The sequence below is a fragment of the Bombina bombina genome, chromosome 2 (genome assembly GCF_027579735.1).
Source record: "Bombina bombina isolate aBomBom1 chromosome 2, aBomBom1.pri, whole genome shotgun sequence".
NCBI lineage: Eukaryota > Metazoa > Chordata > Amphibia > Anura > Bombinatoridae > Bombina > Bombina bombina.
Window position 1 is genome coordinate 530608121 of NC_069500.1, and position 17634 is coordinate 530625754.

Genomic DNA, 17634 nt, shown 5'->3' on the forward strand with positions numbered 1-17634 from the left:
CAAAACCAGAGAAACGGGATGCCTTTCTAGAATGTGTGAGCCTGGGATCTCTCCTCTCTAGGAGTAAATGTACCGGTACCTCTAGCAGAAAGGGGTCTAGGGTACTATTCAAACCTTTTCTTGGTACCGAAGAAGGAGGGCACGTTTCCCCCGATTCTGGACCTAGTGCTTGAACAAGTTTCTGTTGGTTCCATCGTTCAAAATGGAGACGATAAGGTCTATACTGCCCCTAGTTCAAGAGGGCCAGTTTATGACTACGATAGACTTGAAGGACGCTTACCTTCATGTGCCAATACACAAGGATCACTTAAGGTTCGCCTTTCTGGATGATCACTTCCAGTTTGTAGCTCTTCCCTTCGGGTTGGCTACTGCTCCAAGAATCTTCACAAAGGTTCTGGGAGCTCTGCTCGCAGTGGCAAGATCCAGAGGTATAGCAGTTGCTTCTTATCTGGACGACATCCTGGTTCAGGCTCCATCTTACCGGCTGGCAGAGGACCATTCAGCAGCTCTTCTCCTTCTTCTGCGATCTCATGGATGGAAGATAAACTCAGGAAAGAGATCTCTGGTTCCTAGTACCAGAGTGGAGTTCCTGGGCACGATAATAGACTCTATAGCCATGAAAATATTCCTAACAGACCAGAGACGTCACAAAATTGTCTCCAGCTGTCTTGCCCTTCAGTACTCCTCAAGGCCATCAGTGGCCTGGTGGATGGAGGTGATTGGGCTCATGGTATCCACTATAGATATCATTCCTTTCACCAGATTCCATCTCTGGCCTCTTCAGCTGTGCATGCTGAGGCAGTGGAATGGTGATCATTCAGACCTATCCCAACTGATCTCTCGGGACAACGGGTCAAGGGAATCTCTCTCTTGGTGGCTCTGTCCAGATCAGCTGTCCCAGGGGACATCCTTCCTCAGACCATCTTGGGATATTGTGACTACAGACGCAAGTATCTCAGATTGAGGAGTGGTTTGGGGTGCCAAGAGGGCACAGAGCAGGTGGAATCAGAAGGAGTTTCTTCTCCCGATCAACATCCTGGAACTTTGGGCGATCTTCAATGCTCTGGAGGCTTGGCCCCTCCTGGGGTCATCGAAGTTCATCAGATTCCAGTCAGATAACATTACCTTGGTGGCTTACATCAACCATCAGGGGGGAACGAGAAGCTCCCTGGCCATGAGGGAGGTATCTCGGATTCTGGCGTGGGTGGAGGCTCACGACTGTTCGCTATCAGCGATCCACATCCTGGGTGTGGACAACTGGGAAGCGGATTTTCTCAGCAGACAGTCATTTCATCTTGGGGAATGGTCTCTTCACCCCGAAGTGTTTGCGGATATTTGCAACAGTTGGGGACTCCGGAGATAGATCTCATGGCGTCTAGACTCAACTTCAAGTTACCCAGATATGGGTCATAGTCCAGGGATCCCCAGACGGAACTGATGCCTTAGCCGTGCCTTGGGGATTCAACCTAGTTTACATATTTCCACAGTTACCACTTCTACCTCGTGTAGTGGCATGCAACAAGCAGGAGCAAGCTTCAACTATTCTGATTGCTCCGTCGTGACCGCAGAGGACGTGGTTTGCGGATCTAGTGGGGATGTCAACATCCCCTCCATGGAGGTTGCCCTGTTGCATGGATCTTCTGGTACAGGGTCCTTTTGTGCATCATAATCTAGATTCTCTGAGGCTGACTGTGTTGGGATTTAACGCTTAGTCTTAGCCAGAAGAGGATTTTCTGAGAGGGTAATTGATACTCTCATTCAAGCTAGAAAGCCGGTCACCCTTCGCATCTATCATAAGGTGTGGAGGACCTACTTACTTTGGTGTGAAACTCGTGGATATTCCGGGCATAAGGTCAGGGTATCCAGGATTCTTTCCTTCCTCCAGGATGGTTTGTAGAAGGGACTTGCCGCTAGTTCCTTAAGGGGACAGATTTAGGCTCTGTGATGTTACACAAAAAGCTTGCTGAGCTCCCTGATATACAGTCTTTTGTTCAGGCGCTGTCCAGGATCAGGCCTGTGTGTGTTTAGACATTCTGCTCCTCCTTGGAGTTTGAATCTGGTTCTGAAGGTTTTGCAGTGGGCTCTGTTCGAACCCATGCATTCTCTTGACGTTAAGACTCTGTCTCGGAGTGTCTGAATTAGCAGCCTTGCAATGTGAGCCTCCTTACCTGGTTTTCCTTGCAGATAAGGCTGTCCTTTGCACTGGACTGGGATTTCTCCCTAAGGTTGTGTCTGATCGCAACTTTAATCAGGAAATTGTGGTTCCTTCCTTGTGTCCTAAACCCTCTTACTTAATAACTTGGATGTGGTTCGAGCTTTGAAATTCTATCTTCAGGCTACAAAGGATTTCAGACAAACTTCAGCTTTGTTTGTTGCTTCTTCCACTTCCCTATCCTTTTGGCTGAGGAGCATGATTCGCTTGGCTTATGAGATAGCGGGACATAAGCCTCCTCAGAGTATTATGGCTCACTCAAATAGAGCTGTGGCTTCTTCTTGGGCCTTTAAGAATGAGGCCTCTATGGAGCAGATTTGTAAGGCTGCTACCTGGTCCTCCTTACATACTTTTTCAACGTTTTACAAATTTGACGTTTTTGCTTCGGCTAAAGCTGCTTTTGGGAGAAAGGTTTTGCAGGCTGTGGTGCCCTCAGAATAGGGTCCGCCTTCTTTTTACCCTCCCGTTTTTCATTGTGTCCTCTAGAGCTTGGGTATTTGTTTTCCACAAGTAATGAATGAAGCTGTGGACTCTCCTCGTATTAGATGTAAAAAATAAATTAAGTTTACCTGATAATTTAAATTCCATTGTTACGAGGAGGAGGTTCTCCGTTGGGCGGACCTAAATTTCTTTTGTTTTTTTCTTCTGGCACCATTTATACCAGTGACGTGCAGTGAGGTCAGAGGCAGGTGAGGCACTAGCTAGGATATGCCTTCATTCTTTAGATATCCTTTGTTGAAGAAATAGCACTGTACATGGGTGAGCCAATCACATGAGGTATCTATTGTGCAGCCACCAATCAGCAGCTACTGAGCATATTTAGATATGATTTTCAACAAAGGATATTAAGAGAATTAAATTAGATATTAGATGTAAATTGGACAGAGGGGGTGGGAGAGACAGGGAGATAGAGATAGACAGAGGGGGAGAGAGAGACAAAGAGACAGAGGAGAGAGAGACAGAGGGTAGAGAGACAGAGAAAGAGACCATGGGGGAGAATGAGACACATAAGGATAGAAACAGAGGGGGTGAGAGAGACACAGGGGAGGGGGGAGAGAGACACAGGGGAGAGGGGGAGAGAGACCGAGGGGGAGGGAGAGAGAGAGAGAGACAGAGGAGAGAGAGAGAGACAGAGGAGAGAGAGAGAGACAGAGGAGAGAGAGAGAGACAGAGGAGAGAGAGAGAGAGACAGAGGAGAGAGAGACAGAGGGGAGAGAGAGAGAGACAGGGGGGAGAGAGAGAGACAGAGGGGAAAGAGAGAGACAGAGGGGAAAGAGAGAGACAGAGGGGAAAGAGAGAGACAGAGGGGAAAGAGAGAGACAGAGGGGAGAGAGAGAGAGGGGGGGATAGAGAGACAGAGGGGGAGAGAGACAGAGGGGGAGAGAGAGAGACAGAGGGGTGAGAGACAGAGGGGAGAGAGACAGAGGGGAGAGAGAGAGACACAGAGGGGAAAGAGAGAGACAGAGGGGAAAGAGAGAGACAGAGGGGAGAGAGACAGAGGGGAGAGAGACAGAGGGGAGAGAGACAGAGGGGAGAGAGACAGAGGGGAGAGAGACAGAGGGGAGAGAGACAGAGGGGAGAGAGAGACAGAGGGGAGAGAGAGACAGAGGGGAGAGAGAGAGACAGAGGGGAAAGAGAGAGACAGAGGGGAAAGAGAGAGACAGAGGGGAAAGAGAGAGACAGAGGGGAAAGAGAGAGACAGAGGGGAGAGAGAGAGAGGGGGGGATAGAGAGACAGAGGGGGAGAGAGACAGAGGGGGAGAGAGAGAGACAGAGGGGTGAGAGACAGAGGGGAGAGAGACAGAGGGGAGAGAGAGAGACACAGAGGGGAAAGAGAGAGACAGAGGGGAAAGAGAGAGACAGAGGGGAGAGAGACAGAGGGGAGAGAGACAGAGGGGAGAGAGACAGAGGGGAGAGAGACAGAGGGGAGAGAGACAGAGGGGAGAGAGACAGAGGGGAGAGAGAGACAGAGGGGAGAGAGAGACAGAGGGGAGAGAGAGAGAGGGGAGATAGAGAGAGAGACAGAGAGAGAGACAGAGGGGGGAGAGAGAGGGGGAGAGAGAGAGACAGAGGGGGAGAGAGAAAGAGAGAGACAGAGGGAAGAGAGAGAGAGACAGAGGGAAGAGAGAGATAGAGACAGAGGGGAGAGAGAGAGACAGAGGGGAGAGAGAGACAGAGGGGAGAGAGAGACAGAGGGGAGAGAAAGACAGAGGGGAGAGAAAGACAGAGGGGAGAGAAAGAGACAGACAGAGGGGAGAGAGACAGACAGAGGGGAGAGAGACAGACAGAGGGGAGAGAGACAGAGGGGAGAGAGAGAGACAGAGGGGAGAGAGAGAGACAGAGGGGAGAGAGAGACAGACAGAGGGGAGAGAGAGACAGACAGACAGAGGGGAGAGAGAGACAGACAGACAGAGGGGAGAGAGAGACAGACAGACAGAGGGGAGAGAAACATACAGAGGGGAGAGAGAGAGAGACAGAGGGAAGAGAGAGAGAGACAGAGGGGAGAGAGAGACAGAGGGGAGAGAGTGACAGAGGGGGAGAGAGAGGGGGGAGAGAGAGAGGGGGGGGGAGAGACAGAGGGGAGAGAGTGACAGAGGGGGAAAGAGAGAGAGAGAGGGGGAGAGAGAGAGAGGGGGGGAGAGAGAGAGAGAGACAGAGGGAAGAGAGAGAGAGACAGAGGGGAGAGACAGAGGGGAGAGAGAGAGAGACAGAGGGGAGAGAAAGGGGGGCGGGGGGGGGGGTGCACAAGAAAAAAAAAAAGTTGAAAAAAAAGTTGAGAAAAAAAAAATTGCACCAGTACAGTACCATAGTATGTGTCAGTCACCAGTGCACTCATTCATCTTAGCTTACCATAAACTGTGAATAATAATCAATGAATCTCCCTCCCCCTGCAGTGCACCCATGTCTTTAATCTCCCGTTTTTCATTTCCAATACTATGCAATGCATTAAATACAGTACCGGGTCCACTACCTATCAATCACATCTGTATTATCATCCATATACATGACAGGCACAGGCACTCACATTTCTATCACTAACATTACCTTTAATGAATTGTTCCCCTTACATGAAGGTGCACAAAGTTGTGTCAGCAGAAGAAATCTAAGTTTAAGAGTGCAATGCATGAAGTGCACTAACAGTCTAACACAAATTGGGAGCGTGACTCAATAGCACGGGCGATAAATATCTCTAAATAAGAGCTGACAGCCTGACACATGGCATGTTGTTATGTAAAGGGAGCGCGCTCTTACAGTGCTACTGTTAACCCAAAATTAAATGTACTAATGAAATGAATATAACTATTATTTGTGCACATTATTTTTATTATAATATATCTTGATGTCATCAAGGTAAATTATAATAAAAATAATGTGCACAAATAATAGTAATAACCGTTACCTTACGTCATTCACTAAGAGAATCCCTGCAGCAGATGCACTGCGATACAGAAATTTCACATGTCCCCAGGGCGGCTGGCAGTGATCTTTCAAATTTTCTTCCAGGGGGTCGCTCACTCAGTCTCAGTTACTCACCTGGCTTACCGGTCCGGTATAGCAAGTCCAACTCCAAAGTGACCAAGTAGATGGCTCCGTCCAGACTCTAGATGGGATGACAGCTCAGGTTGCAGCAGTCTCTCCTTCCCAGTTCCTTTTTGCCGCCAGTACTGCGCTGCGCTCAAAATCATGCCATATTGCGCATGCGCAGGGAGCCAATCTACAACAGTCACATTCTCCTGGTGCTGTCAATCACCAGAAGAACATGTCCGTCTCTGATTGGCTCCCTGGCTAAGAGGCATTACGAGTGATGCCTCCTATTGGCCTATTTTTTCCACACTGACGTTCGGTCAGCCTGTGGCAGCCAGTGGGTGGTGTTCTCTTCCTTACTGTGTAACTTAAAAAATGCACCCATGTTACGCAATGGAGAAGTAGAAAAATACATTGCCTCTCCATAGCGTAACATGGGGAGAAAAAAAAGGTTAATATTTTTTGTTTGGTAGCCAGAAGGTGTCGCTCTAATGCTCAAAATATGAACCCATGTTGCGCAATGGAGTATGTAAAGTACACTGCCTGCATCTCCATTTTTTTTATTTATATTAAATTTAAATAAACTTTGGGGGCCAAAATGGCAGGGGAGGCCCTGCCTCCTATGACTGCACGTCCTTGATTTATACCCTGATATTTCTCCTACTGTTCCTTGTTCTCACGGCAGAATGACTGGGGGATATGGGGAGTGGGGGAGGTATTTAAGCTTTTGGCTGGGGTGTCTTTGCCTCCTCCTGGAGCCAGGTTCTGTATTCCCACAAGTAATGAATGAAGCTGTGGAATCTCCTCGTAACGATGGGAAAAAAAATAATCAGATAAGCATAATTTATGTTTTTTCCTGAGTCTTTCTGTACAAGGACTATTTTTTTGAGGATATTCACACTGATACAGCATGAGTGGAGATACTTATTTGTCTTTTGATACACAGCTGGAAGGATTGCCTGCAAAGACTTTAAAGCTTCCTGTCCATGTGTTCCTTAGCGCTGCGGAATCCATTGGCGCTCTACAAATAACCAATAATAATAATGAGACGCTGTTCTATAAAGGAATAATAGAGTGGAGATTGCACCTTCTATCTTTGGAATAGTTTTCTATATCTCCAATGTTTCAGAAGGAACATGTTCTTAAACAAAAGGAACTCCTGATTTGTTCCATTCCTTTGTGATTAGGCCAGACACAAATCCGGTACTGGGAAGATTGATGGCTTCTTAGGAGCTGTCTTACAGATAGATTGTTTGTCTTTAGTTGGAGGATCTTCACCCTCCAAGGCTATTAGATCGTCCTGTAAGAGAGCGTGTATATGACAGCCATCAGTTCTGAAATCGCATAGTGGAAAAATTGGTTCAATTTTGGGGGACAGCTCAGAAGAACTGTCCTGTGGATAACTCTTGTGGTTTGTAAATCCCTGAGCCCTCTGCTGTAAAGGCATCTGCACATAACTGTGTCTAGCATGAGACATAGTCTCAGCGCATAAGTGGCATAACTGAGTGAGGGGGGGGGGGACACACCATCACATCCTTACACAACAGACACTGTTGAGAAGGGGTTAAATTATCTGAAGATTGCCCTTTCAAACGGTCAGTATGATGTCCAGATATGTGAGCTGGTTCCAGTATGTTCAATAGTGTACAGTATGTAAGTAAGGATAAGCAAGTATCTACAGATTGATAGCACAGAAACACGGTATTAGATGTACACAAGGGGACAATCCTACAAGGGGAACACAGAATAATGCCACAATTTACAACTGAAGTCCCTAGAAAGATTAAGAAAAAAAATTGGACACCTCCTTAAATGGAATTTCTCTTGTTAAGTGTATCCAGTCCACGGATCATCCATTACTTGTGGGATATTCTCCTTCCCAACAGGAAGTTGCAAGAGGATCACCCACAGCAGAGCTGATATATAGCTCCTCCCCTAACTGCCATATCCAGTCATTCTCTTGCAACTCTCAACAAAGATGGAGGTAGTAAGAGGAGAGTGGTGTATTATAGTTAGTTTCTTTCTTCAATCAAAAGTTTATTATTTTTAAATGGTACCGGAGTGTACTATTTCATCTCAGGCAGCATTTAGAAGAAGAATCTGCCTGCGTTTTCTATGATCTTAGCAGAAGTAACTAAGATCCACTGCCGTTCTCACATATGTCTGAGGGGTGAGGTAACTTCAGAGGGGGAATGGCGTGCAGGTTATCCTGCAATAAGGTATGTGCAGTTAAAATTTTTCTAGGGATGGAATTTGCTAGAAAATGCTGCTGATACCGGATTAATGTAAGTTAAGCCTAAATACAGTGATTTAATAGCGACTGGTATCAGGCTTATTACCAGAGATGCATACTCTTATAAAAGTGCAATATAAAACGTTTGCTGGCATGTTTAATCGTTTTTATATATGCTTGGTGATAAAACGTATTGGGGCCTAGTTTTTTTCCACATGACTGGCTTGATTTTTGCCTAGAAACAGTTTCCTGAGGCTTTCCACTGTTGTAATATGAGTGGGAGGGGCCTATTTTAGTGCTTTTCTGCGCAGCTAAAATTACAGACAGAGACATTCAGTTTGACTCAGCAGTTCCCTGCATGATATAGGACATCTCTGAAGGGCTAAAAAGGCTTCAAAAGTCGTGTTTGAGGAAGGTAACAGCCACAGGAGGGCTGTGGCAGTTGTTGTGACTGTTTTTAAAAACTTTTTTTTTTCATTGTTATTCCGTTTTTGGTATTAAGGGGTTAATCATCCATTTGCATGTGGGTGCAATGCTCTGCTAACTTGTTACATACACTGTAAAAATTTCGTTAGTGTAACTGCCTTTTTTCACTGTTATTTCAAATTTTGACAAAATTTGTTTTTCTTAAAGGGGCAGTAATGTTTTTTATATTGCTTGTTAACTTGGTTTAAAGTGTTTTCCAAGCTTGCTAGTCTCATTGCTAGTCTGTACAAACATGTCTGACACAGAGGAAACTACTTGTTCATTATGTTTAAAAGCCATGGTGGAGCCCCATAGGAGAATGTGTACTAAATGTATTGATTTCACCTTAAACAGTAAAGATCAGTCTTTATCTTTAAAAGAATTGTCACCAGAGGGTTCTGTCGAGGGGGAAGTTATGCCGACTAACTCTCCCCACGTGTCGGACCCTTTGCCTCCCACTCAAGGGACGCACGCTAATATGGCGCCAACTACATCAGGGACGCCCATAGCGATTACTTTGCAGGACATGGCTGCTATCATGGATAATACCCTGTCAGCGGTATTAGCAAGATTGCCTGGGGTTAGACGAGATACAGAGCGCGTAGATGCTGTAAGAGCCATGTCTGATACTGCGTCACAATATGCAGAACCTGAGGACGGAGAGCTTCAGTCTGTGGGTGACATCTCTGACTCGGGGAAACCTGATTCAGGTATTTCTAATTTTAAATTTAAGCTTGAGAACCTCCGTGCATTGCTTGGGGAGGTGTTAGCTGCTCTGAATGACTGTGACACAATTGCAGTGCCAGAGAAATTGTGTAGACTGGATAAATACTATGCAGTGCCGGTGTGTACTGAGGTTTTTCCAATACCTAAAAGGTTTACAGAAATCATTAATAAGGAGTGGGATAGACCCGGTGTGCCGTTTTCCCCCCCTCCTATTTTTAGAAAAATGTTTCCAATAGACGCCACTACACAGGACTTATGGCAGACGGTCCCTAAGGTGGAGGGAGCAGTTTCTATTTTAGCAAAGCGTACCACTATCCCGGTTGAGGACAGTTGTGCTTTTTCAGATCCAATGGATAAAAAATTAGAGGGTTACCTTAAGAAAATGTTTATTCAACAAGTTTTTATTTTACAGCCCCTTGCATGCATTGCGCCTGTCACTGCTGCGGCGGCATTCTGGTTTGAAGCCTTGGAAGAGGCCATCCATACAGCTCCATTGACTGAAATCATTGACAAGCTTAGAACACTTAAGCTAGCTAACTCATTTATTTATGATGCCATTGTTCATTTGACTAAACTAACGGCTAAGAATTCCGGATTCGCCATCCATGCGCGTAGGGCGCTATGGCTTAAATCCTGGTCAGCTGACGTGACTTCAAAGTCTAAATTACTCAACATTCCTTTCAAGGGGCAGACCTTATTCGGGCCTGGTTTGAAAGAAATTATTGCTGACATTACCGGAGGTAAAGGTCATACCCTTCCTCAGGACAGGGCCAAATCAAGGGCCAAACAGTCTAATTTTCGTGCCTTTCGAAATTTCAAGGCAGGTGCAGCATCAACTTCCTCTGCTTCAAAACAAGAGGGAACTTTTGCTCAATCCAAGCAGGCCTGGAAATCTAACCAGTCCTGGAACAAGGGCAAGCAGGCCAGAATGCCTGCTGCTGCCTCCAAGACAGCATGAAGGAATGGCCCCCTATCAGGCAAGTAGGGGGCAGACTTTCTCTCTTCGCCCAGGCGTGGGCAAGAGATGTTCAGGATCCCTGGGCGTTGGAGATCATATCTCAGGGATATCTTCTGGACTTCAAAGCTTCTCCTCCACAAGGGAGATTTCACCTTTCAAGATTATCTGCAAACCAGATAAAGAAAGAGGCATTCCTATGCTGCGTGCAAGACCTTCTAGTAATGGGAGTGATCCATCCAGTTCCGCAGACGGAACAAGGACAGGGTTTTTACTCAAATCTGTTTGTGGTTCCCAAAAAAGAGGGAACCTTCAGACCAATTTTGGATCCAAAGATCTTAAACAAATTCCTCAGAGTTCCATCATTCAAGATGGAAACTATTCGGACCATCTTACCCATGATCCAAGAGGGTCAGTACATGACCACAGTGGACTTAAAGGATGCCTACCTTCACATTCCGATTCACAAGAATCATCATCGGTTCCTAAGGTTTGCCTTTCTAGACAGGCATTACCAATTTGTAGCTCTTCCCTTCGGGTTGGCTACAGCCCCGAGAATTTTTACAAAGGTTCTGGGCTCCCTTCTGGCGGTTCTAAGACCGCGAGGCATAGCGGTGGCTCCTTATCTAGACGACATCCTGATACAGGCCTCAAGCTTTCAAATTGCCAAGTCTCATACAGAGATAGTTCTGGCATTTCTGAGGTCGCATGGGTGGAAAGTGAACGAAGAAAAGAGTTCTCTATCTCTTCTCACAAGGTTTTCCTTCCTAGGGACTCTTATAGATTCTGTAGAAATGAAAATTTACCTGACGGAGTCCAGGTTATCAAAACTTCTAAATGCTTGCCGTGTTCTTCACTCCAATTCCGCGCCCTACGGTGGCTCAGTGCATGGAAGTAATCGGCTTAATGGTAGCGGCAATGGACATAGTGCCATTTGCGCGCCTGCATCTCAGACCGCTGCAATTATGCATGCTCAGTCAGTGGAATTGGGATTACACAGATTTGTCCCCTCTACTAAATCTGGATCAGGAAACCAGAGATTCTCTTCTCTGGTGGTTATCTCGGGTCCACCTGTCCAAGGGTATGACCTTTCGCAGACCGGATTGGACGATTGTTACAACAGATGCCAGCCTTCTAGGTTGGGGTGCAGTCTGGAACTCCCTGAAGGCTCAGGGTTCATGGACTCAGGAGGAGAAACTCCTCCCAATAAATATTCTGGAGTTAAGAGCAATATTTAATGCTCTTCTAGCTTGGCCTCAGTTAGCAACACTGAGGTTCATCAGATTTCAGTCGGACAACATCACGACTGTGGCTTACATCAACCATCAAGGGGGAACCAGGAGTTCCCTAGCGATGTCAGAAGTCTCCAAGATAATTCGCTGGGCAGAGACTCACTCTTGCCACCTATCAGCAATCCATATCCCGGGCGTAGAGAACTGGGAGGTGGATTTTCTAAGTCGTCAGACTTTTCATCCAGGGGAGTGGGAGCTCCATCCGGAGGTGTTTGCTCAATTGGTCCATCGTTGGGACAAACCAGAACTGGATCTCATGGCGTCTCGCCAGAACGCCAAGCTTCCTTGTTACGGATCCAGGTCCAGGGACCCAGAAGCGACGCTGATAGATGCTCTAGCAGCTCCTTGGTTCTTCAACCTGGCTTATGTGTTTCCACCGTTTCCTCTGCTCCCTCGACTGATTGCCAAAATCAGACAGGAGAGAGCATCGGTGATTCTGATAGCGCCTGCGTGGCCACGCAGGACCTGGTATGCAGATCTGGTGGACATGTCATCCTTTCCACCATGGACTCTGCCTCTGAGACAAGACCTCCTATTACAAGGTCCTTTCAATCATCCGAATCTAATTTCTCTGAGACTGACTGCATGGAGATTGAACGCTTGATCCTATCAAAGCGTGGCTTCTCCGAGTCAGTCATTAATACCTTAATACAGGCACGAAAGCCTGTCACCAGGAAAATCTACCACAAGATATGACGTAAATATCTTCATTGGTGTGAATCCAAGAATTACTCATGGAGTAGGGTTAGGATTCCTAGGATATTGTCCTTTCTCCAAGAGGGTTTGGACAAAGGATTATCAGCTAGTTCTTTAAAGGGACAGATTTCTGCTCTGTCTATTCTTTTACACAAGCATCTGGCCGAAGTTCCAGACGTTCAGGCATTTTGTCAGGCTTTAGTTAGGATTAAGCCTGTGTTTAAACCTGTTGCTCCTCCATGGAGCTTAAACTTGGTTCTTAAAGTTCTTCAAGGGGTTCCATTTGAACCCCTTCATTCTATTAATATCAAACTTTTATCATGGAAAGTTCTGTTTCTGATGGCTATTTCCTCGGCTCGAAGAGTCTCTGAGTTATCTGCCTTACATTGTGATTCTCCTTATCTGATCTTTCATTCAGATAAATTAGTTCTGCGTACAAAACCTGGGTTTTTACCCAAGGTGGTTTCTAACAAGAATATCAAACAAGAGATTGTTGTTCCATCATTGTGTCCTAATCCTTCTTCAAAGAAGGAACGTCTTTTGCATAATCTAGACGTAGTCCGTGCCTTGAAGTTTTACTTACAAGCTACTAAAGATTTTCGTCAAACATCTAACCTGTTTGTTGTTTACTCTGGACAGAGGAGAGGTCAAAAGGCCTCGGCAACCTCTCTTTCTTTTTGGCTTCGGAGTATAATCCGTTTAGCCTATGAGACTGCTGGACAGCAGCCTCCTGAAAGGATTACAGCTCATTCTACTAGAGCTGTGGCTTCCACCTGGGCCTTTAAAAATGAGGCCTCTGTTGAACAGATTTGCAAGGCTGCAACTTGGTCTTCGCTTCATACCTTTTCAAAATTTTACAAATTTGACACTTTTGCTTCTTCGGAGGCTGTTTTTGGGAGAAAGGTTCTACAGGCAGTGGTTCCTTCTGTTTAAGTTCCTGCCTTGTCCCTCCCATCATCCGTGTACTTTAGCTTTGGTATTGGTATCCCACAAGTAATGGATGATCCGTGGACTGTATACACTTAACAAGAGAAAACATAATTTATGCTTACCTGATAAATTTATTTCTCTTGTAGTGTATCCAGTCCTCGGCCCACCCTGTCCTTTTAATGCAGGTCTAAATTTCAATTAAACTACAGTCACCACTGCACCCTATGGTTTCTCCTTTCTCGGCTTGTTTCGGTCGAATGACTGGATATGGCAGTTAGGGGAGGAGCTATATAGCAGCTCTGCTGTGGGTGATCCTCTTGCAACTTCCTGTTGGGAAGGAGAATATCCCACAAGTAATGGATGATCCATGGACTGGATACACTACAAGAGAAATAAATTTATCAGGTAAGCATAAATTATGTTTTTTTTTTTTTTAATTTAAAAAAAATTAATAAAATACATATGCAGACATAAATGTAGCTAACTTCTGCAAATAAGGGGTGCTCACTGCTCCTAATGTCCACAAGGAATTCTGTTGCCTGTCAGCAAGATGGCCACTGGTTATTAAGGAGAAGGAAAGTATTTAAGGATCAAAACTTTAACCCCTGAGGCTCCAAGTGCAGAAGTAGTAGCATGAGGAAAAAATAACTTCCAAAGGGCTTTCTGATCATATGCCTGCTGCTGAGAAGGACCACAGCTCTGGTGTGTGCTAAAGCTGACCCTGGTAAATTTACATTACAGTACCATAATTTTTTGCCTGTGTTTAAAAGTTCCTAAAAGTTTCCAAAACTGTACAAAGTTTTTAAATGGTATATGTGACCACGTCTCCAGGCTATGTAAAATGTGTACAAGATGTACAAGATCATACTAATAGTCTACAGGGTATGAAGGAGCATGGTACTTACTGTCTACCGAGCTCACCTTAGCTGCAGAAGACTGCTTCCGGTAGACGGGCAGATCTGAAGCTGAGCAAGCACAGTGCCAAGGATCTACAAGGTTATTTCAAGGAACAGCATACTGTACACCAGGAGATTGGCAGACATGCCCACATTTCAACTGTGCGGCTAGTGGCATCTATGCACTGGGAGATAATCACTTTTCTTGGTCTCTGAGGAGGAAATGGGTCTCAAATCAGTTATAAAACCACTAACAAACAATGTGAAGATCAGCATATCAAAATTCACCTCACTCCTTGCTGGAGGCAAAAACATGACTGAGGGATTAAAAGATTTCTTAGGTTAAGTGTTTTGCTACTTCTTAGTGGACAGGAGTTTAATTCCACATGGGATTGCTTGTGGACTCACACTTTATTTATTTTCATAAAATTGCATATGGAGTATTATTTGCACTGTTACCCCTTTCACAAAATTGTAGTTCTAATTCCTTTACATGTGTTTGGCTGTCAATAAACAATACCTTATGTGTACTTTGTAATGTGCTCTTTATGACATTTAATTTAGATCAGTGATAACTCAATGTCTGATTTTGTTCTTGCAGCTAAAGCAAATAATGGCCTGTGAGTTGGTTTGTGAAGCATCCGGACCTCACCATAATGTTCCAGATCAACTGCTGCAGGGTCCTCCTGCCCCCTATCAGAACCCCCTCCTGCCTTTGGAGACACATTTTTTATGAAATATAGATATCTATTGTCACTACAGGAGAAGACTTTTTCCTCTATATGTGTATCAATCTGTGATTTCTCTCACTACATATATACTAGTGTAGTCTTTAGTATATAGGATTTTCACATCATATTATTGATCAAGTGTGAGAGAAAAAGCTGTGTGTTTCCGTTGGGCTTTTCCAGTACAAGAGACGTTTTCACAGGATCTGTGGCAAAATGTATCATTTCATCTTCATCACCTCAGTATTTTAAGTTGTTAGCCCTTCAAAATAAGGGGAAATTAAATGGCTAGGGGGGAGGCAAGAATGTGTCCAAAACATAGACCGTAAAGAGGCAAGTGAATCTGAAACAGGAGCAATTAGAAGTAACATGTGGCACACTAATAAATGTGAGGGGGGGATACAATTCTTAATGTGATATAACAAACTAACATGATACACTGTGATTAATAAAAAAACATAAACTGTGCCCTTTAAGTATAAATGTATACAATCCAACTTTCCTCAATGGAAACAAAGATAGTAACGTTTTGTTAAACGCAATATAACCTGAAAGAAGTCTGCCAAATTCTCACTCAAATTGTATGGCTTGCAAAAAAACATGCCTGCCCTTGGTTCATACTGATGGGCTGCAGATATTCATATGTAATCACTCAAGGATTTATACAATTCAAAACCATAAAATTAATTAAAAAATCAAATGTGCCAATTGATAATTCTGGTATAGTGTCCCTATAATACCATGTGTTACTTTACACAGCCCTCCTACTCTGATTATTGCAACATCTTAAACCATGATCTCAACAGTTCCTCATTACTGTGTTTGGCTGGTTATTGCCCTCTCAGTGTGTGTTTCACCAATGTCGACTTTAGCTTTGTCAAGGATGCCAAAATTCTTGAGTCGTATTTAACATTGATTGTTTAACCTGTTCTTATCTGAGTTTGTACTAATTTACTTTTAAGTCAATAGTAATATGTGGTAACAGGCCATAAAAAATGGCTCAATATGTTAATCCCTAATTACAGTATGTATCGTCTCATTTGCCACCGAAAGGTCTGTACCACTATTGTAGGACTTGTCACACACACTAACATGTCTGGTTGAATATGTGTATAATTATATGCTGATGATATACAATTGATTAGGAATGTGACAGTAGCAGGTATATTACAGACGTAATAGACTGCATTTTTTATGCCATTGCCATAGTTAAGTTTATTTCATTATAGTTGTTTGTGCCTAGATGCTACCACTACTAACTGCATGATGGCTACCTAAACGTTAGCTTTTAAGGAATATGTATTTTTTGTCACTTTTATTGGAGAAGCATAAATCAAGATACTATAATATCCAACAACAAAATAAAAGGATACCAATTTTGTAAATAACAAGAATGTACAAAAATGTTAATGTTTATTGAGTAGGATAAAAGACTCTTATAGATAATACATTAATTTTAGGTTTATGTAGTCGCTGATTGAAATACCTAAAAGGGTCTAGAATAGAAGGTCTCAGGCCCCCCACGACATGTAAAACATTTTTTATGTTTGTCACTGAAAAAATATGAACCACTTGCAGGGCACATACAATCTCATGGCATGGATTAGCAAATAGTCTGGGATATTTTTAAAAAATTATTTATTAAGAAATTATATATAGGTTTTATCTAGGTCGTTTTTTTGTTTTGTTTTTTTTAACCCAAAACTATACAATATTTTCTTATCGAATATTTAGTTATGCAGTTTTAAAAGAGAATCAAAGTTCAAAAATGTTTTTTGTGTGTAACAAACTAAATTGTATACTTCATATTAGTCCCCTGAACGTAATAAAACATTTTTTACATTACATATTTATTGTTCCATTTCTACAAAATTGCTGCAGTTTTGTTGTTTTTTTTCTACTACCTTCTCTGCATCACTCTTCATTTGTGCATCATATTTATACTTTGTGTATGTGTAAGGTTATATTACTACCAATTTATATAAAAAAGCTTTTAAGTTAAATGGATTAAAAAAAAGCATTGTCTATCTGTCACATGTAAGCTTCTAGATTATTTCCAAAGAACATTAAAAGCTAAACTATTTCTGCAAAAGAAAGGGGCGTCATATAGCGCTGATATGCTATGTGACCCCCATACTTATCTTGCAGCTATCTTTTGTTGTTGAAGCTGGAGTCCAGAGTTCATTGGGTGAAGGAGCGACCAGGCATCTGTGTTGACTGGGAATTATCCCAAGAGAAGACATTATAGTGACTGTACCTCTATTATTACAAGACTTTTTTACTGTCCTTTATTATTTGTGAGTCTTCTATTTTGATAAATGTGCGCTGTTTCCCATTGTGTTAGTGAGCCCATATATTAGGACACCATTTTTTTCCTGGGAAAAGATAAAACTATTTATTTTACTAAAGTTATTAAGATTCAAACACTGAAATAATATAAGATAATTATAGTACACATAATGCATGTGTAACTTGCTATTAGTACAAAGGGATAGGTAAATGGCAAAAGAAATATTAATAGAAATATATTTGTCCCTATTTCCCCACCCCAAGTATTTTCTGTAAGGTTGATTCTTTAAGAATTATCCTGAGAGACATTCTTGCAGGACCCCCCTTCCTCCCACCCCCCAGTGTACTGCAACCCTTTAGAACACATTAAGCGGTCTATATTCACAGCATCAATGCAAGCATAGTCTAGCTTAAAGGGACAATAAAGTCAAAATTAAACTTTCATGATTCAGACAGAACATGTAGTTTTAAAAGACTATCCAATTTACTACCATTATTTAATTCCCCAAATTCTTTTTATATGAACACTTTATGAAACACTAGCTCCTACTGAGCATGTGCAAGAGTTCACAGTGTATACATATGTGAGTCTATGATTGACTGATGGCTGCCACATGATACAGAGGGTGGGCAAATTAAAGGATTTTTTTAAATTTGCTAGAATAACATTTTGCTCATTTAGCATTCA

At 43.4% G+C, this 17634-nt stretch overlaps 1 protein-coding gene across 1 annotated transcript in view; it reads left to right on the forward strand.

The window, feature by feature from the left end:
- The window catches only part of IRF9 (interferon regulatory factor 9), a 79801-nt gene extending 63299 nt beyond the window's left edge, over positions 1-16502 (forward strand). Inside the window, exon 9 of the mRNA XM_053702362.1 lies at positions 14531-16502. Within this exon, the coding sequence (XP_053558337.1) occupies positions 14531-14665 (135 nt within the window). The 3' untranslated portion in view covers positions 14666-16502. The remainder of the gene's footprint in view (positions 1-14530) is intronic.
- Positions 16503-17634: the final 1132 nt, after the last annotated feature.